At 40.5% G+C, this 22703-nt stretch overlaps 1 protein-coding gene across 1 annotated transcript; it reads right to left on the bottom strand.

The window, feature by feature from the left end:
- LOC129835987 (G-protein coupled receptor 26-like) lies at positions 1 to 19853 on the bottom strand. Its single transcript, XM_055901700.1, has 3 exons — positions 18773 to 19853; positions 6162 to 6275; positions 1 to 4196 (listed from the first exon to the last, which is right to left on the bottom strand). Exons 1-3 carry the CDS (start codon positions 19438 to 19440, stop codon positions 3947 to 3949), a joined length of 1032 nt encoding a protein of 343 aa, XP_055757675.1. The 5' UTR covers positions 19441 to 19853; the 3' UTR covers positions 1 to 3946.
- Between the last annotated feature and the right edge of the window lie 2850 nt (positions 19854 to 22703).

Raw genomic sequence — 22703 nt, 5'->3', positions numbered from 1 at the left:
TAATGATGGGTAAGGGTGGGATGGAACTGGTAGGTAGTGTAATGATGGGTAAGGGTGGGGTGGAACTGGTAGGTGGTGTAATGATGGGTAAGGGTGGGATGGAACTGGTAGGTAGTGTAATGATGGGTAAGGGTGGGGTAAATACTCTGGGTATGTGGGTTGGTAAGAGGCTTTGGGGCGGCAGGTTGACTGGCTGGCTGGCTGACTGGCTGGCTGGCTGGCTGGCTGACTGACTGTCTGGCTGTCTGTCTGTCTGACTGTCTGACTGTCTGGCTGTCGGTCTGACTGTCTGACTGACTGTCTGGCTGTCAGACTGTCTGGTTGACTGGCTGGCTGGCTGGCTGTTTGACTGTCTGACTGGTTGACTGGCTGGCTGACTGACTGACTGACTGTCTGACTGGCTGTCAGACTGACTGGTTGTCTGGCTTTCAGACTGACTGGTTAACTGGCTGTTTGGCTGGCTGGCTGGCTGACTGGTTGACTGTCTGTCTGTCTGTCTGACTGTCTGTCTGACTGACTGGTTAACTGGCTGGCTGACTGTTGTGTTTCCCTCAGGTTATTTGATCAAGTGTAACATAATTGACAGAGCTTGGCCTCGGCTAGTCCACAGAGAAGACCTCTTCAACCTTGTATTGTGTGTGTGTGTGCGTGTGTGTGTGGTGTGTGGTGTATGTGTGGTGTGTGGTGTGTGTGTGTGTGTGTGTGGTGTGTGTGTGTGTGACCAGGGCCCATAGCTGTATGCAACAGATGTAACTTTACGTCGTCCCCTCGCCCCGACACGGACGCGAACCAGGGACCTTCTGCACACATCAACAACTGACACCCACGAAGCGTCGTTACCCATCGCTCCACAAAAGCCGCGGCCCTTGCAGAGCAAGGGGCAACCCTACTTAAAGTCTCAGAGCAAGTGACTTAACTGATTGAAATGCTACTAGCGCGTACCTGCTAACTAGCTAGCCATTTCACATCCGTTACATGTACATAGGGTTCCATTTGGGACATATCTGTGCATATGAGAGCTACATAAACACTGCATTTAAATACGACAGGGACAGAACCGGTCTTTGTGGACCCATGGATGGGTTTAAGGACTTCTGTTGCAGAAGAGAATATTGACTACACCTCAGTCCTCCCTATCTAATACTGTAAGGACGTGCTCACAAGCGCTGATGGGACCATTCACCTGATCAAGATGAGAGCAGTAGAAGTGTATTTTATCAAGAGTAAAATACCTGAGTCTATCTCCCAGGTAACAAGCCTCAATGTGTTTTAAATACCTGAGCCTATCTCCCAGGTAACAAGCCTCAATGTGTTTTAAATACCTGAGCCTAACTCCCAGGTAACAAGCCTCAATGTGTTTTAAAAATTCTTAGGGATCAAATCCCTTTAGCGGGATCGATTTGACAACATCCGGTGAAATGGCAGAGCACCAAATTCAAATTAAATTGCTATAAATATTTAACTTGTAATACATAAAAATAAAGCTTAACTTCTTGTTAATCCAGCCACCATGTCAGATTTCAAAAAGGCTTTACGGCGAAAGCAAACCATGCGATTATCTGAGGACAGCACCCCGCATAAAAATGCATGACAAACATTTTTCAACCAGGGAGGTGCAACACGAAAGTCAGAAATAGCGATATAATTCATGCCTTACCTTTGAAGATGGCACTCCAATATGTCCCAGAAACATCACAAATGTTCCTTTTGTTCTATAAATTCCTTCGTTATATCCCCAAAATGTCAATTTATTTGGCGCGTTTGATTCAGAAAATACACCCGTTCCAATTCGCCCAACATGACTACAAATTATCTAATACGTTACCTGTAAACTTAATCCAAACAACTTTCCTAATCCATCCTTAGGTATCCTAAAACGTAAATAATCGATGAAATTTAAGACGGAATATACTGTGTTCAATAGCGGATAAAATCAAAGTGGAGCGAGCGCCAGGTCGTGCGCCCCAAACAAAAGAGTCCACTTGGCTTGACTCTCATTCTGAATAGCCGCACTTCTTCATTTCTCAAAGGAAAAATATCAACCAATTTCTAAAGACGGTTGACATCTAGTGGAAGCCATAGGAACTGCAACCAGGTGCCTCATAAATCTTGTTTACCATAGAAATAGAAAACACAGTTAACTCAACAACAAAAAATCCTGGATGGTTTGTCCTTGGGGTTTCGCCTGCCATATCAGTTCTGTTATACTCACAGACATTATTTTAACAGTTTTAGAAACTTTAGAGTGTTTTCTATCCAAATCTAACTATATGCATATCCCAGCTTCTGGGCCTGAGTAACAGGCAGTTTACTTTGGGCATGCTTTTCATCCGGACATGAAAATACCACCCCCTAGCCTAAAGATATATACCTGAGCCTAACTCCGAGGTAACAATCCTCAATGTGTTTTCCTAACATGTCGTCATCACTGTAATAATCAGATTGTATCCTCTCCTTTGGTGCTATGTTTAGTGCTACCTTTCAACACCACAACACTTACTGAGGTACTCCCTTCATACAAAGCTATTTGGCCCCTTTGGGCCACCGTACCCCCCCAAACTCAGCGCACATACTAAAACATACTGTACAACTATTGATACCTTCCATTTCTTTATGTGACGTTACTCCTACGATCTTAGGAGAGAAAAAGGTGGTATCAAGAACCCAAAAGGGTTCTTCGGCTGTCCCCATTGGACAACCCTTTGAAGAACACGTTTTGGTTGCAGGTAGAACCCTGTTCCACAGAGGGTTTAACATGGAACCCAAAAGGGTTCTTCGGCTGTCCCCATTGGACAACCCTTTTAAGAACCCGTTTTGGTTGCAGGTAGAACCCTGTTCCACAGAGGGTTTAACATGGAACACAAAGGGGTTCTTCCTGGAACCAAAAAGGGGTTATCCTATAGGGACAGCCGTATAACTCTTGTTGGGGTGTAGTGATATAGATACAAATGCAGGTAATGTGAAAGCGTACACATGCTGACAATCATAGAATTGCTAGTGTGTTTACGGCTCACAAATACCTCTCCTCAGTAGGATCACCTTAAGAGGATTGTTTTTTCTCAGTGAGAGTTAGTCTGCCTCAACACAAATCTGCCCCAAGTCACATCCATCTTCTTCACAACAGCACGTTCATGCTACGGACGTATCGGTCGCTGTGTGACGGGATTAGGTTGGATAACCACAGAAATACACTGAATCATATCCCAGAAATCCTTCGTTGACATCCAGTGAGAGAGATCAGTCTGAACATAGACTATCAACCCTTAGACAATAACACCACCCCCGGCCTCAGTCTGAACATAGAGTATCAATCCTTAGACAATAACAGTACCACATACATCAGTCTGAACATAGACTATCAACCCTTAGACAATAACACCACCCCCTTCCTCAGTCTGAACATATCAACCCTTAGACAATAACAGTACCACATACATCAGTCTGAACATAGACTATCAACCCTTAGACAATAACACCACCCCTTTCCTCAGTCTGAACATAGACTATCAACCCTTAGACAATAACACCACCCCCTTCCTCAGTCTGAACATAGACTATCAACCCTTAGACAATAACAGTACCACATACATCAGTCTGAACATAGACTATCAACCCTTAGACAATAACACCACCCCCTTCCTCAGTCTGAACATAGACTATCAACCCTTAGACAATAACACCGCCCCCGGCCTCAGTCTGAACATAGACTATCAACCCTTAGACAATAACACCACCCCCGGCCTCAGTCTGAACATAGACTATCAACCCTTAGACAATAACACAACCCCCGGCCTCAGTCTGAACATAGACTATCAACCCTTAGACAATAACAGTACCACATACATCAGTCTGAACATAGACTATCAACCCTTAGACAATAACACAACCCCCGGCCTCAGTTTGAACATAGACTATCAACCCTTAGACAATAACACAACCCTCTTCCTCAGTCTGCTGCAGTCTGGACTGTGTTGTTCCTCCCCTCAGTCTCATGGTTGTGATGGTGACCTGGTCCAGATGCATTCATAGAGCTGGGCTTCAGCAGCCTGTTGATGATGTCACCACACGTCTTCTTGTACTGGTTACGGAGCAGGGAGTAGACGAAGGGGTCGCAGGCCGCCTTGCTGTAGGCCAAGCACTTGGAGACCACTGCCCAGTGGTGGTCGATAGGAACGGACGGAAATAACTCCACAATCCTATACAGGATCGGGAAAGAGGGATGGGCGAGAGAGAGAGAGGGGGAGAGAGAGAGAGAGAGAGGGGGAGAGAGAGAGAGAGAGAGAAAGAGAGAGAGAGAGAGAGAGAGAGAGAGAGAGAGAGAGAGAGAGAGAGAGAGACAGAGAGAGAGAGAGAGAGAGAGAGAGAGAGAGAGAGAGAGAGAGACGTAAATATAAGACATGCCTTTCTACTTGTCATCGCACAACTAGAGAAGAGGTCAGAGTTCAAAGCATACATTTAGTTCTGTTGTTTGTTACATAATACATATTATTCAATTCATGATAATGTATTCACAGGACAGGTAAAGATTAATTCATTATTAAAAGCCCTTTGAATCGAGCCCTTTGAATCGAGCACTTTGAATCGAGCCCTTTGAATCGAGCCCTTTGAATCGAGCCCTTTGAATCGAGCCCTTTGAATCGAGCCCTTTGAATCGAGCCCTTTGAATCGAGCCCTTTGAATCGAGCCCTTTGAATCGAGCCCTTTGAATCGAGCCCTTTGAATCGAGCCCTTTGAATCGAGCCCTTCGCATCGAGCCCTTTGAATCGAGCACTTTGAATCGAGCCCTTTGAATCGAGCCCTTTGAATCGAGCCCTTTGAATCGAGCCCTTAGATATGTATCTTCCATTTGAAGATGCCTGGGTATATTGTGCCTTTCTGTTGTCCTGAAAGTCAACAGTGCAGTAAGTTACCAAAACATAGCAGGGACATGGCAGGTGTTTTCAACTCTCTAGAGACCGCAGGAGCGGTAGAGATACTCTTAATGATCGGCTATGAAAAGCCAACTGACATTTACTCCTGAGGTGCTGACCTGTTGCACCCTCGACAACTACTGTGATTATTATTATTTGACCATGCTGGTCATTTATGAACATTTTGAACATCTTGGCCATGTTCTGTTATAATCTCCACCCGGCACAGCCAGAAGAGGACTGGACACCCCTCATAGCCTGGTTCCTCTCTAGGTTTCTTCCTAGGTTTTGGCCTTTCTAGGGAGTTTTTCCAAGCCACCGTGCTTCTACACCTGCATTGCTTGCTGTTTGGGGTTTTAGGCTGGGTTTCTGTACAGCACTTTGAGATATCAGCTGACGTACGAAGGGCTATATAAATACATTTGATTTGATTTGATACGTTACTGTAGACCAAATTAACCTGCACTATCAAATGTAGCTTGCTGTCAAAAGTACCAAAACAAATGATTATATTGGTTTATAAGCCTGTCTTCCAACCACCCTGAGAATCCATTTCCTCATTTTCCGTCTCAAACACTTCCAGCAAAGCAGAATTCTCTGAACAGAAACAGTTCCACTTGTTATTATGGCTGGCAGGTGGTATAGATCCTGTTGATCCTTGTTATTATGGCTGGCAGGTGGTATAGATCCTGTTGATCCTTGTTATTATGGCTGGCAGGTGGTATATATCCTGTTGATCCTTGTTATTAAGGCTGGCAGGTGGTATAGATCCTGTTGGTCCTTGTTATTATGGCTGGCAGGTGGTATATATCCTGTTGATCCTTGTTATTATGGCTGGCAGGTGGTATAGATCCTGTTGATCCTTGATATTATTATCATCTACTGTAAAGATATCAGGGACACATCACCTACTATACTCTTGTAAAGATATCAGGGACACATCACCTACTATACTCTTGTGAAGATGTCAGGGACACATCACCTACTATACTCTTGTGAAGATATCAGGGACACATCACCTACTATACTCTTGTAAAGATGTCAGGGACACATCACCTACTATACTCTTGTAAAGATGTCAGAGACACATCACCTACTATACTCTTGTGAAGATATCAGGGACACATCACCTACTATACTCTTGTAAAGATGTCAGGGACACATCACCTACTATACTCTTGTAAAGATGTCAGGGACACATCACCTACTATACTCTTGTGAAGATGTCTCTCTTCCCCCCGTTCTACTGACCTGGTGATGACGTAGGGAGCAAAGCAGACCATGAAAGTCCCAATGAAGGTACTGATCTTCCTGGTTGCTCTCTGTCTCCTCCTCTTCTGCTCCTCCAGACAGCGCTCTCGCACACTGATCAGGGAAATATGTGGTTACGCTTTATTCAACAGTGTCACCGTGACATGAACATGATTATGTTGTTAGACCTAAAATTAGGTGTCATGAGGTATCATTAGATGTGCTTAGTTGTCTTTAGTTTTCATGAGGCGTCATTAGGTGTCATGAGGCGTCATGAGGTGTCATGAGGCGTCATGAGGCGCCATGAGGTGCCATGAGGTGCCATGAGGTGCCATGAGGTGCCATGAGGTGCCATGAGGCGTCATGAGGCGTAATGAGGCATCATGAGGCGCCATGAGGCATCATGAGGTACCATGAGGTGTCATGAGGCGCCATGAGACGTCATGAGGTACCATGAGGTGCCATGAGGTGTCATGAGGCGCCATGAGGCGCCATGAGGTGCCATGAGGTGTCTGTTTTTCTGTCAGCCATAGAGATTGAGGACAACAGTGTGCGCGCTGTGTGTATGTGTGCATGTGTGTGCATACGCTTGTGCGCATGCATACGTACATACATGGCAGTCGTAGACAGCAATATTGTCACAATCATATTATGACACTGAAGTGGTTTAAAACACGTGTGTTTTACATGTATATGTGACTTGTGTGTGTGTGGTCTGGTGTGTGTGTGGTCTGGTGTGTGTGTGGTCTGGTGTGTGTGTGGTCTGGTGTGTGTGTGGTCTGGTGTGTGTGTGGTCTGGTGTGTGTGTGGTCTGGTGTATGTGTGGTCTGGTGTGTGTGTGGTCTGGTGTGTGTGTGGTCTGGTGTGTGTGTGGTCTGGTGTGTGTGTGGTCTGGTGTGTGTGTGGTCTGGTGTGTGTGTGGTCTGGTGTGTGTGTGGTCTGGTGTATGTGTGGTCTGGTGTGTGTGATGATGATGGTTATAATATGTTAACCGTATCAGACCGTTTGAGTCTGTCTATTCTGCCACAGTAAAATACTATGTAACAGCATACCCCTCCCACTCAGTAAAACACTGGTTTCACCCTGTTCTAACCAGGAAACAGGCTGCATCCTGTTCTAACCAGGAAACAGGCTGCATCCTGTTCTAACCAGGAAACAGGCTGCACCCTATTCTAACCAGGAAACAGGCTGCATCCTGTTCTAACCAGGAAACAGGCTGCATCCTGTTCTAACCAGGAAACAGGCTGCATCCTGTTCTAACCAGGAAACAGGCTGCACCCTATTCTAACCAGGAAACAGGCTGCATCCTGTTCTAACCAGGAAACAGGCTGCATCCTATTCTAACCAGGAAACAGGCTGCATCCTGTTCTAACCAGGAAACAGGCTGCATCCTATTCTAACCAGGAAACAGGCTGCATCCTGTTCTAAACAGGAAACTGGCTGCATCCTGTTCTAACCAGGAAACAGGCTGTATCCTATTCTAACCAGGAAACAGGCTGCATCCTGTTCTAAACAGGAAACTGGCTGCATCCTGTTCTAACCAGGAAACAGGCTGCATCCTGTTCTAACCAGGAAACAGGCTGCATCCTGTTCTAAACAGGAAACTGGCTGCATCCTGTTCTAACCAGGAAACAGGCTGCATCCTATTCTAACCAGGAAACAGGCTGCATCCTGTTCTAACCAGGAAACAGGCTGCATCGTGTTCTAACCAGGAAACAGGCTGCATCCTGTTCTAACCAGGAAACAGGCTGCATCCTGTTCTAACCAGGAAACAGGCTGCATCGTGTTCTAACCAGGAAACAGGCTGCATCCTATTCTAACCAGGAAACAGGCTGCATCCTATTCTAACCAGGAAACAGGCTGCATCCTATTCTAACCAGGAAACAGGCTGCATCCTATTCTAACCAGGAAACAGGCTGCATCCTATTCTAACCAGGAAACAGGCTGCATCCTATTCTAACCAGGAAACAGGCTGCATCCTATTCTAACCAGGAAACAGGCTGCATCCCAAATGGCACCTCATTCCCTAGTTAGTGCACTACCTTCAACCAGGGCTCTGATCTAAGGTCGTGCACTATAGAGGGAACAAGGTACCGTTTGGGACACATACAGAGCTGAAACTATCTGGGATTACTGCATGTACTGTATATATAACCATTAACTATCTGGGGTTACTGCATGTACTGTATATATAACCATTAACTATCTGGGGTTACTGCATGTACTGTATATATAACCATTAACTATCTGGGGTTACTGCATGTACTGTATATATAACCATTAACTATCTGGGGTTACTGCATGTATATATAACCATTAACTATCTGGGGTTACTGCATGTATATATAACCATTAACTATCTGGGGTTACTGCATGTATATATAACCATTAACTATCTGGGGTTACTGCATGTACTGTATATATAACCATTAACTATCTGGGGTTACTGCATGTATATATAACCATTAACTATCTGGGGTTACTGCATGTATATATAACCATTAACTATCTGGGGTTACTGCATGTACTGTATATATAACCATTAACTATCTGGGGTTACTGCATGTATATATAACCATTAACTATCTGGGGTTACTGCATGTATATATAACCATTAACTATCTGGGGTTACTGCATGTATATATAACCATTAACTATCTGGGGTTACTGCATGTACTGTATATATAACCATTAACTATCTGGGGTTACTGCATGTATATATAACCATTAACTATCTGGGGTTACTGCATGTATATATAACCATTAACTATCTGGGGTTACTGCATGTATATATAACCATTAACTATCTGGGGTTACTGCATGTATATATAACCATTAACTATCTGGGGTTACTGCATGTACTGTATATATAACCGTTAACTATCTGGGGTTACTGCATGTACTATATATATAACCATTAACTATCTGGGGTTACTGCATGTACTGTATATATAACCATTAACTATCTGGGGTTACTGCATGTATATATAACCATTAACTATCTGGGGTTACTGCATGTATATATAACCATTAACTATCTGGGGTTACTGCATGTATATATAACCATTAACTATCTGGGGTTACTGCATGTACTGTATATATAACCATTAACTATCTGGGGTTACTGCATGTACTGTATATATAACCATTAACTATCTGGGGTTACTGCATGTATATATAACCATTAACTATCTGGGGTTACTGCATGTACTGTATATATAACCATTAACTATCTGGGGTTACTGCATGTATATATAACCATTAACTATCTGGGGTTACTGCATGTATATATAACCATTAACTATCTGGGGTTACTGCATGTATATATAACCATTAACTATCTGGGGTTACTGCATGTATATATAACCATTAACTATCTGGGGTTACTGCATGTACTGTATATATAACCATTAACTATCTGGGGTTACTGCATGTACTGTATATATAACCATTAACTATCTGGGGTTACTGCATGTATATATAACCATTAACTATCTGGGATTACTGCATGTACTGTATATATAACCATTAACTATCTGGGGTTACTGCATGTATATATAACCATTAACTATCTGGGGTTACTGCATGTATATATAACCATTAACTATCTGGGGTTACTGCATGTACTGTATATATAACCATTAACTATCTGGGGTTACTGCATGTATATATAACCATTAACTATCTGGGGTTACTGCATGTACTGTATATATAACCATTAACTATCTGGGGTTACTGCATGTATATATAACCATTAACTATCTGGGGTTACTGCATGTATATATAACCATTAACTATCTGGGGTTACTGCATGTACTGTATATATAACCATTAACTATCTGGGGTTACTGCATGTACTGTATATATAACCATTAACTATCTGGGGTTACTGCATGTACTGTATATATAACCATTAACTATCTGGGGTTACTGCATGTATATATAACCATTAACTATCTGGGGTTACTGCATGTATATATAACCATTAACTATCTGGGGTTACTGCATGTATATATAACCATTAACTATCTGGGGTTACTGCATGTACTGTATATATAACCATTAACTATTTGGGGTTACTGCATGTATATATAACCATTAACTATCTGGGGTTACTGCATGTACTGTATGTATAACCATTAACTATCTGGGGTTACTGCATGTATATATAACCATTAACTATCTGGGGTTACTGCATGTACTGTATATATAACCATTAACTATCTGGGGTTACTGCATGTACTGTATATATAACCATTAACTATCTGGGGTTACTGCATGTATATATAACCATTAACTATCTGGGGTTACTGCATGTACTGTATATATAACCATTAACTATCTGGGGTTACTTCATGTATATATAACCATTAACTATCTGGGGTTACTGCATGTATATATAGCCATTAACTATCTGGGGTTACTGCATGTACTGTATATATAACCATTAACTATCTGGGGTTACTGCATGTATATATAACCATTAACTATCTGGGGTTACTGCATGTATATATAACCATTAACTATCTGGGGTTACTGCATGTACTGTATATATAACCATTAACTATCTGGGGTTACTGCATGTACTGTATATATAACCATTAACTATCTGGGGTTACCGCATGTACTGTATATATAACCATTAACTATCTGGGGTCACTGCATGTATATATAACCATTAACTATCTGGGGTTACTGCATGTACTGTATATATAACCATTAACTATCTGGGGTTACTGCATGTATATATAACCATTAACTATCTGGGGTTACTGCATGTACTGTATATATAACCATTAACTATCTGGGGTTACTGCATGTACTGTATATATAACCATTAACTATCTGGGGTTACTGCATGTATATATAACCATTAACTATCTGGGGTTACTGCATGTACTGTATATATAACCATTAACTATCTGGGGTTACTTCATGTATATATAACCATTAACTATCTGGGGTTACTGCATGTATATATAGCCATTAACTATCTGGGGTTACTGCATGTACTGTATATATAACCATTAACTATCTGGGGTTACTGCATGTATATATAACCATTAACTATCTGGGGTTACTGCATGTATATATAACCATTAACTATCTGGGGTTACTGCATGTACTGTATATATAACCATTAACTATCTGGGGTTACTGCATGTACTGTATATATAACCATTAACTATCTGGGGTTACCGCATGTACTGTATATATAACCATTAACTATCTGGGGTCACTGCATGTATATATAACCATTAACTATCTGGGGTTACTGCATGTACTGTATATATAACCATTAACTATCTGGGGTTACTGCATGTACTGTATATATAACCATTAACTATCTGGGGTTACTGCATGTACTGTATATATAACCATTAACTATCTGGGGTTACTGCATGTACTGTATATATAACCATTAACTATCTGGGGTTACTGCATGTACTGTATATATAACCATTAACTATCTGGGGTTACTGCATGTATATATAACCATTAACTATCTGGGGTTACTGCATGTACTGTATATATAACCATTAACTATCTGGGGTTACTGCATGTATATATAACCATTAACTATCTGGGGTTACTGCATGTATATATAACCATTAACTATCTGGGGTTACTGCATGTATATATAACCATTAACTATCTGGGGTTACTGCATGTATATATAACCATTAACTATCTGGGGTTACTGCATGTACTGTATATATAACCATTAACTATCTGGGGTTACTGCATGTACTGTATATATAACCATTAACTATCTGGGGTTACTGCATGTATATATAACCATTAACTATCTGGGATTACTGCATGTACTGTATATATAACCATTAACTATCTGGGGTTACTGCATGTATATATAACCATTAACTATCTGGGGTTACTGCATGTATATATAACCATTAACTATCTGGGGTTACTGCATGTACTGTATATATAACCATTAACTATCTGGGGTTACTGCATGTATATATAACCATTAACTATCTGGGGTTACTGCATGTACTCTATATATAACCATTAACTATCTGGGGTTACTGCATGTATATATAACCATTAACTATCTGGGGTTACTGCATGTATATATAACCATTAACTATCTGGGGTTACTGCATGTACTGTATATATAACCATTAACTATCTGGGGTTACTGCATGTACTGTATATATAACCATTAACTATCTGGGGTTACTGCATGTACTGTATATATAACCATTAACTATCTGGGGTTACTGCATGTATATATAACCATTAACTATCTGGGGTTACTGCATGTATATATAACCATTAACTATCTGGGGTTACTGCATGTATATATAACCATTAACTATCTGGGGTTACTGCATGTACTGTATATATAACCATTAACTATCTGGGGTTACTGCATGTACTGTATATATAACCATTAACTATCTGGGGTTACTGCATGTATATATAACCATTAACTATCTGGGATTACTGCATGTACTGTATATATAACCATTAACTATCTGGGGTTACTGCATGTATATATAACCATTAACTATCTGGGGTTACTGCATGTATATATAACCATTAACTATCTGGGGTTACTGCATGTACTGTATATATAACCATTAACTATCTGGGGTTACTGCATGTATATATAACCATTAACTATCTGGGGTTACTGCATGTACTGTATATATAACCATTAACTATCTGGGGTTACTGCATGTATATATAACCATTAACTATCTGGGGTTACTGCATGTATATATAACCATTAACTATCTGGGGTTACTGCATGTATATATAACCATTAACTATCTGGGGTTACTGCATGTATATATAACCATTAACTATCTGGGGTTACTGCATGTACTGTATATATAACCATTAACTATCTGGGGTTACTGCATGTACTGTATATATAACCATTAACTATCTGGGGTTACTGCATGTATATATAACCATTAACTATCTGGGATTACTGCATGTACTGTATATATAACCATTAACTATCTGGGGTTACTGCATGTATATATAACCATTAACTATCTGGGGTTACTGCATGTATATATAACCATTAACTATCTGGGGTTACTGCATGTACTGTATATATAACCATTAACTATCTGGGGTTACTGCATGTATATATAACCATTAACTATCTGGGGTTACTGCATGTACTGTATATATAACCATTAACTATCTGGGGTTACTGCATGTATATATAACCATTAACTATCTGGGGTTACTGCATGTATATATAACCATTAACTATCTGGGGTTACTGCATGTACTGTATATATAACCATTAACTATCTGGGGTTACTGCATGTACTGTATATATAACCATTAACTATCTGGGGTTACTGCATGTACTGTATATATAACCATTAACTATCTGGGGTTACTGCATGTATATATAACCATTAACTATCTGGGGTTACTGCATGTATATATAACCATTAACTATCTGGGGTTACTGCATGTATATATAACCATTAACTATCTGGGGTTACTGCATGTACTGTATATATAACCATTAACTATCTGGGGTTACTGCATGTACTGTATATATAACCATTAACTATCTGGGGTTACTGCATGTATATATAACCATTAACTATCTGGGATTACTGCATGTACTGTATATATAACCATTAACTATCTGGGGTTACTGCATGTATATATAACCATTAACTATCTGGGGTTACTGCATGTATATATAACCATTAACTATCTGGGGTTACTGCATGTACTGTATATATAACCATTAACTATCTGGGGTTACTGCATGTATATATAACCATTAACTATCTGGGGTTACTGCATGTACTGTATATATAACCATTAACTATCTGGGGTTACTGCATGTATATATAACCATTAACTATCTGGGGTTACTGCATGTATATATAACCATTAACTATCTGGGGTTACTGCATGTACTGTATATATAACCATTAACTATCTGGGGTTACTGCATGTACTGTATATATAACCATTAACTATCTGGGGTTACTGCATGTACTGTATATATAACCATTAACTATCTGGGGTTACTGCATGTATATATAACCATTAACTATCTGGGGTTACTGCATGTATATATAACCATTAACTATCTGGGGTTACTGCATGTATATATAACCATTAACTATCTGGGGTTACTGCATGTACTGTATATATAACCATTAACTATCTGGGGTTACTGCATGTATATATAACCATTAACTATCTGGGGTTACTGCATGTACTGTATATATAACCATTAACTATCTGGGGTTACTGCATGTATATATAACCATTAACTATCTGGGGTTACTGCATGTACTGTATATATAACCATTAACTATCTGGGGTTACTGCATGTACTGTATATATAACCATTAACTATCTGGGGTTACTGCATGTATATATAACCATTAACTATCTGGGGTTACTGCATGTACTGTATATATAACCATTAACTATCTGGGGTTACTTCATGTATATATAACCATTAACTATCTGGGGTTACTGCATGTATATATAGCCATTAACTATCTGGGGTTACTGCATGTACTGTATATATAACCATTAACTATCTGGGGTTACTGCATGTATATATAACCATTAACTATCTGGGGTTACTGCATGTATATATAACCATTAACTATCTGGGGTTACTGCATGTATATATAACCATTAACTATCTGGGGTTACTGCATGTACTGTATATATAACCATTAACTATCTGGGGTTACTGCATGTACTGTATATATAACCATTAACTATCTGGGGTTACCGCATGTACTGTATATATAACCATTAACTATCTGGGGTCACTGCATGTATATATAACCATTAACTATCTGGGGTTACTGCATGTACTGTATATATAACCATTAACTATCTGGGGTTACTGCATGTACTGTATATATAACCATTAACTATCTGGGGTTACTGCATGTACTGTATATATAACCATTAACTATCTGGGGTTACTGCATGTACTGTATATATAACCATTAACTATCTGGGGTTACTGCATGTACTGTATATATAACCATTAACTATCTGGGGTTACTGCATGTATATATAACCATTAACTATCTGGGGTTACTGCATGTACTGTATATATAACCATTAACTATCTGGGGTTACTGCATGTATATATAACCATTAACTATCTGGGGTTACTGCATGTATATATAACCATTAACTATCTGGGGTTACTGCATGTATATATAACCATTAACTATCTGGGGTTACTGCATGTATATATAACCATTAACTATCTGGGGTTACTGCATGTACTGTATATATAACCATTAACTATCTGGGGTTACTGCATGTACTGTATATATAACCATTAACTATCTGGGGTTACTGCATGTATATATAACCATTAACTATCTGGGATTACTGCATGTACTGTATATATAACCATTAACTATCTGGGGTTACTGCATGTATATATAACCATTAACTATCTGGGGTTACTGCATGTATATATAACCATTAACTATCTGGGGTTACTGCATGTACTGTATATATAACCATTAACTATCTGGGGTTACTGCATGTATATATAACCATTAACTATCTGGGGTTACTGCATGTACTGTATATATAACCATTAACTATCTGGGGTTACTGCATGTATATATAACCATTAACTATCTGGGGTTACTGCATGTATATATAACCATTAACTATCTGGGGTTACTGCATGTACTGTATATATAACCATTAACTATCTGGGGTTACTGCATGTACTGTATATATAACCATTAACTATCTGGGGTTACTGCATGTACTGTATATATAACCATTAACTATCTGGGGTTACTGCATGTATATATAACCATTAACTATCTGGGGTTACTGCATGTATATATAACCATTAACTATCTGGGGTTACTGCATGTATATATAACCATTAACTATCTGGGGTTACTGCATGTACTGTATATATAACCATTAACTATCTGGGGTTACTGCATGTATATATAACCATTAACTATCTGGGGTTACTGCATGTACTGTATATATAACCATTAACTATCTGGGGTTACTGCATGTATATATAACCATTAACTATCTGGGGTTACTGCATGTACTGTATATATAACCATTAACTATCTGGGGTTACTGCATGTACTGTATATATAACCATTAACTATCTGGGGTTACTGCATGTATATATAACCATTAACTATCTGGGGTTACTGCATGTACTGTATATATAACCATTAACTATCTGGGGTTACTTCATGTATATATAACCATTAACTATCTGGGGTTACTGCATGTATATATAGCCATTAACTATCTGGGGTTACTGCATGTGCTGTATATATAACCATTAACTATCTGGGGTTACTGCATGTATATATAACCATTAACTATCTGGGGTTACTGCATGTATATATAACCATTAACTATCTGGGGTTACTGCATGTATATATAACCATTAACTATCTGGGGTTACTGCATGTACTGTATATATAACCATTAACTATCTGGGGTTACTGCATGTACTGTATATATAACCATTAACTATCTGGGGTTACTGCATGTATATATAACCATTAACTATCTGGGGTTACTGCATGTACTGTATATATAACCATTAACTATCTGGGGTTACTGCATGTATATATAACCATTAACTATCTGGGGTTACTGCATGTACTGTATATATAACCATTAACTATCTGGGGTTACTGCATGTATATATAACCATTAACTATCTGGGGTTACTGCATGTATATATAACCATTAACTATCTGGGGTTACTGCATGTACTGTATATATAACCATTAACTATCTGGGGTTACTACATGTATATATAACCATTAACTATCTGGGGTCACTGCATGTATATATAACCATTAACTATCTGGGGTTACTGCATGTACTGTATATATAACCATTAACTATCTGGGGTTACTGCATGTATATATAACCATTAACTATCTGGGGTTACTGCATGTACTGTATATATAACCATTAACTATCTGGGGTTACTGCATGTATATATAACCATTAACTATCTGGGGTTACTGCATGTACTGTATATATAACCATTAACTATCTGGGGTTACTGCATGTATATATAACCATTAACTATCTGGGGTTACTGCATGTATATATAACCATTAACTATCTGGGGTTACTGCATGTACTGTATATATAACCATTAACTATCTGGGGTTACTGCATGTACTGTATATATAACCATTAACTATCTGGGGTTACTGCATGTACTGTATATATAACCATTAACTATCTGGGGTTACTGCATGTACTGTATATATAACCATTAACTATCTGGGGTTACTGCATGTACTGTATATATAACCATTAACTATCTGGGGTTACTGCATGTATATATAACCATTAACTATCTGGGGTTACTGCATGTACTGTATATATAACCATTAACTATCTGGGGTTACTGCATGTATATATAACCATTAACTATCTGGGGTTACTGCATGTACTGTATATATAACCATTAACTATCTGGGGTTACTGCATGTATATATAACCATTAACTATCTGGGGTTACTGCATGTACTGTATATATAACCATTAACTATCTGGGGTTACTACATGTACTGTATATATAACCATTAACTATCTGGGGTTACTGCATGTACTGTATATATAACCATTAACTATCTGGGGTTACTGCATGTATATATAACCATTAACTATCTGGGGTTACTGCATGTACTGTATATATAACCATTAACTATCTGGGGTTACTGCATGTATATATAACCATTAACTATCTGGGGTTACTGCATGTATATATAACCATTAACTATCTGGGGTTACTGCATGTACTGTATATATAACCATTAACTATCTGGGGTTACTGCATGTATATATAACCATTAACTATCTGGGGTTACTGCATGTAGAACATCATGGATTAGAACACAATAGAATAGAACACAATAGAATAGAGCACAATAGAATAGAACACAATAGAATAGAACACAATAGAACACAATAGAATACAATAGAATAGAATACAATAGAATAGAACACAATAGAACACAATAGAATATAACACACTAGAATGTAACACAATAGAATATAACACAATAGAATATAACACACTAGAATAGAACACAATAGAATATAACACAATAGAACACAATAGAATAGAACACAATAGAACACAATAGAATAGAACACAATAGAACACAATAGAATAGAACACAATAGAATATAGCACACTAGAATAGAACACAATAGAATAGAACACACCAGAATAGAACACATAGAATAGAACACAATAGAACACAATAGAATAGAACACAATAGAATACAATATAATAGAACACAATAGAACACAACAGTTTAGAACACAATAGAACACAATAGAATAGAACTCAACAGAATAGAACACAATAGAACACAACACAACAGTATAGAACACAATAGAACACAATAGAACACAATAGAACACAATAGACCACAGTAGAATAGAACACAATAGAACACAACAGATCATAAAATAATAGAACAAAGAAATGTCCCATGATGCACTGTTCTGGTTTGAACATGAAATGTAAACAACAGTGAGGCAGGTGCACAGAGGAAGACACAAGTCAAACACCTCCTCTTACCTTGGCTGAATATCCACAAGCAGCACTAAAGTCTGCATCGTGATAACGTCTATCCGTTTACAGTGGAACCTGGCCACCTTCAGCACCTTCAGGTAGGTGACGCACAGGACTAGAAACGACAGGAGAAAGGTGAGGGAGTGAAAAACCACAGTGAAGATAACAAACGGGGTCTGACTGTTCTCCGCCGCGTCGACGAGAGTGCAGGAGGCGTAAAGCGGATGGTATCCCACCCACGAGAGACGAGCCGCCGCCGTCGAAAAACACACGCAATGTATCCACGTGTAACCGAGCACGAGAGCTGCATCTCTATGTCGTATTCTAGAATGGTACCTCAACGGAAACACCACGGCGATCCACCTGTCGACGCTCAGAGCGGCCACGCTCAACATCGAATTAGTCGTTAAGAAAGTCTCCGAGAAGCCGACGAACTGACAGAAGGCGTCACTCCCAGGCTGACCCTCGTTGACGAGACCCGCCAGAGTTAGGGGCATGTTGGAAACGGTCAGCAACAAGTTACAGAAAGTGAGGTTGAGGGTGAACACGCAGGGCACTTGCTTCCTGATCTCTGGGTTGTACAGAAAGCAGATCAGCACCACGGCGTTGGACAGCAGCGACACCACTATAATGACGAGCATCAAGACGGAGAGAAACACTTCCACAGCGGCCATGGTGTGTGTCCCAGTCACTTATTATAAATCTGCCTTTTCGGTAATGATGATGTCCAGATCCAGCCATCGTATGTGGTTACAGAATGAAGGCATGGTGTTGGCTGGAAGACATCCAGACATTCCCGGGTTAAATCCCTCTCCCGTGGAGCTCAACCATGTCTCTCCTCTGCCTTGTTGTCCTCGGACTTCTACTGCAGGAGCCAGCAGAGGGGATGGGGAAGTCCATCAAGTTGGGAGGATTCCAAACATAACGAGAGAGGACGAGACGCGCTGGAGAAATCTGAGCGAGTAAACTCCCCCATTTACGACTAAGTGCAAGGAAACGCCAGCTGTCAGGCGCTGTGCCAATACCCTCTGCAGTGGTGTTATCTTCTGTGATGCTGCGCTCTCAAGACAGCTCCCTTCACACTCTCTCTTCAGAATAGACTGAGTGGGAGGTAGATCTCTCTCTCTCTCTTCAGAATAGACTGAGTGGGAGGTAGATCTCTCTCTCTCTCTATTCAGAATAGACTGAGTGGGAGGTAGATCTCTCTCTCTCTCTCTTCAGAATAGACTGAGTGGGAGGTAGATCTCTCTCTCTCTCTTCAGAATAGACTGAGTGGGAGGTAGATCTCTCTCTCTCTTCAGAATAGACTGAGTGGGAGGTAGATCTCTCTCTTCAGAATAGACTGAGTGGGAGGTAGATCTCTCTCTCTCTCTTCAGAATAGACTGAGTGGGAGGTAGATCTCTCTCTCTCTCTTCAGAATAGACTGAGTGGGAGGTAGATCTCTCTCTTTCTTCAGAATAGACTGAGTGGGAGGTAGATCTCTCTCTCTCTTCAGAATAGACTGAGTGGGAGGTAGATCTCTCTCTCTCTCTTCAGAATAGACTGAGTGGGAGGTAGATCTCTCTCTCTCTTCAGAATAGACTGAGTGGGAGGTAGATCTCTCTCTCTCTCTCTTCAGAATAGACTGAGTGGGAGGTAGATCTCTCTCTCTCTCTTCAGAATAGACTGAGTGAGAGGTAGATCTCTCTCTCTCTTCAGAATAGACTGAGTGGGAGGTAGATCTCTCTCTCTCTTCAGAATAGAGTGAGTGGGAGGTAGATCTCTCTCTCTCTCTTCAGAATAGACTGAGTGAGAGGTAGATCTCTCTCTCTCTTCAGAATAGAGTGAGTGGGAGGTAGATCTCTCTCTCTCTTCAGAATAGACTGAGTGGGAGGTAGATCTCTCTCTTCAGAATAGACTGAGTGGGAGGTAGATCTCTCTCTCTCTCTCTTCAGAATAGACTGAGTGGGAGGTAGATCTCTCTCTCTCTCTTCAGAATAGACTGAATGGGAGGTAGATCTCTCTCTCTCTTCAGAATAGACTGAATGGGAGGTAGATCTCCTCTCTCTCTCACAGACATTAAGGCTACGGACAACGCTGTGTTCTACTCCCTTCACAGAACAGCGCAAACTGGCTCTAACCAGAATAGAAAGAGGAGTGGGAGGCCCCGGTGCACAACTGAGCAAGATGACAAGTACATTAGAGTGTCTAGTTTGAGAAACAGACAATTCACAAGTCCTCAACTGGCAGCCTCATTAAATAGTTCCCGCAAAACACCAGTCTCAACGTCAACAGTGAAGAGACGACTCCGGGATGCTGGCCATCTAGGCAGAGTTCCTCTGTCCAGTGTTTTCTTTGCAACTCTGCCTAGATGGCCAGCATCCCGGAGATGCCTCTTCACTGTTGACGTTGAGACTGGTGTTTTGCGGGAACTATTTAATGAAGCTGCCAGTTGAAGACTTGTTTACGCTGTTCTGTGACGGGAGTAGTACACAGCGCTGTACTAGATCTTCAGTTTCTTAGCAGTTTCTCACATGGAATAGCCTTCATTTCTCAGAACAAAAATAGACTGACGAGTTTCAGAATAAATGTATTTGTTTCTGGCCATTTTGAGCCTGTAATCGAACCCACAAATGCTGATGCTCCAGATACTCAACTAGTCTAAAGAAGGGCAGTTTTATTGCTTCTTTAATCAAGACAACAGTTTTCAGCTCTTAACATAATCACAAAAGGGTTTTCTAATGATCAATTAGCCTTTTAAAATGATAAACTTGGATTAGCTAACACAACGTGCCATTGGAACACAGGAGTGATGGTTGCTGATAATGGGCCTCTATACGCCTATGTAGATATTCCATAAAAAATCAGCCTTTTCCAGCTACAATAGTCATTTACAACATTAACAATGTCTACACTGTATTTCTGATCAATTTGATGTTATTTTAATGGACCAAAAAAATTTGCTTTTCTTTCAAAAACAAGGACATTTCTAAGTGACCCCAAACTTTGGAACGGTAGGGTACATACACTGAGTGTACAAAACATTAGGAACACCTGCTCTTTTCATGACAGACTGACCAGGCGAATCCCGATGAGAGCTATGATCCCTTATTGATTTCACCTCCACTTCCATCAGTGTAGATGAAGGGAAGGAGACAATGCCATTCAGAGGGTGAACGGGGCAAGTCATAAGTTTTAAGTGGCTTTGAACGGGGTTTTGGTAGAAGGTGCCCAGGAGCGCCGATTTGAGTCAAGAACTGCAACGCTGCTGGGTTTTTTCACGCTCAACAGTTTCCCCCGTGTGTATCAAGAATGGTCCACCGCCCAAAGAACATCCAGCCAATTTGACACAACTGTGGGAAGCATTGGAGGCAACATGGGCCAGCATCCCTTGTGGAACGCTTTCGACACCTTGTAGAGTCCATGCCCCCTTGTAGAGTCCATGCCCCCTTGTAGAGTCCATGCCCCCTTGTATAGTCCATGCCCCCTTGTAGAGTCCATGCCCCCTTGTAGAGTCCATGCCCCCTTGTAGAGTCCATGCCCCCTTGTAGAGTCCATGCCCCCTTGTATAGTCCATGCCCCCTTGTAGAGTCCATGCCCCCTTGTAGAGTCTATGCCCCCTTGTAGAGTCCATGCCCCCTTGTAGAGTCCATGCTCCCTTGTAGAGTCTATGCCCCCCTTGTAGAGTCTATGCCCCCTTGTAGAGTCTATGCCCCCTTGTAGAGTCCATGCCCCCTTGTAGAGTCCATGCCCCCTTGTAGAGTCCATGCCCCCTTGTAGAGTCCATGCCCCCTTGTAGAGTCCATGCCCCCTTGTAGAGTCTATGCCCCCCTTGTAGAGTCTATGCCCCCTTGTAGAGTCCATGCCCCCTTGTAGAGTCTATGCCCCCTTGTAGAGTCTAAGCCCCGACGAAATGAGGCTGTTCTGAGGGCAAAAGGGGGTGCAACTCAGTATTAG

Source organism: Salvelinus fontinalis, chromosome 37 (genome assembly GCF_029448725.1).
Source record: "Salvelinus fontinalis isolate EN_2023a chromosome 37, ASM2944872v1, whole genome shotgun sequence".
Classification (NCBI taxonomy): Eukaryota; Metazoa; Chordata; class Actinopteri; order Salmoniformes; family Salmonidae; genus Salvelinus; species Salvelinus fontinalis.
This window is presented reverse-complemented; position numbering and strand designations above follow the sequence as displayed.

What these genes read in the sequence shown, in the direction of transcription:
- LOC129835987 (XM_055901700.1), bottom strand. Translation starts at nt 19,440, where the DNA reads ATGGCCGCTGTGGAAGTGTTTCTCTCCGTCTTGATGCTCGTCATTATA. An exon ending in CTTGTGGATATTCAGCCAAG is followed by an intron (nt 6,276 to 18,772) that starts GTAAGAGGAGGT and finishes TTCCCTGATCAG; the next exon opens with TGTGCGAGAGCGCTGTCTGG. An exon ending in GCTCCCTACGTCATCACCAG is followed by an intron (nt 4,197 to 6,161) that starts GTCAGTAGAACG and finishes GATCCTGTATAG; the next exon opens with GATTGTGGAGTTATTTCCGT.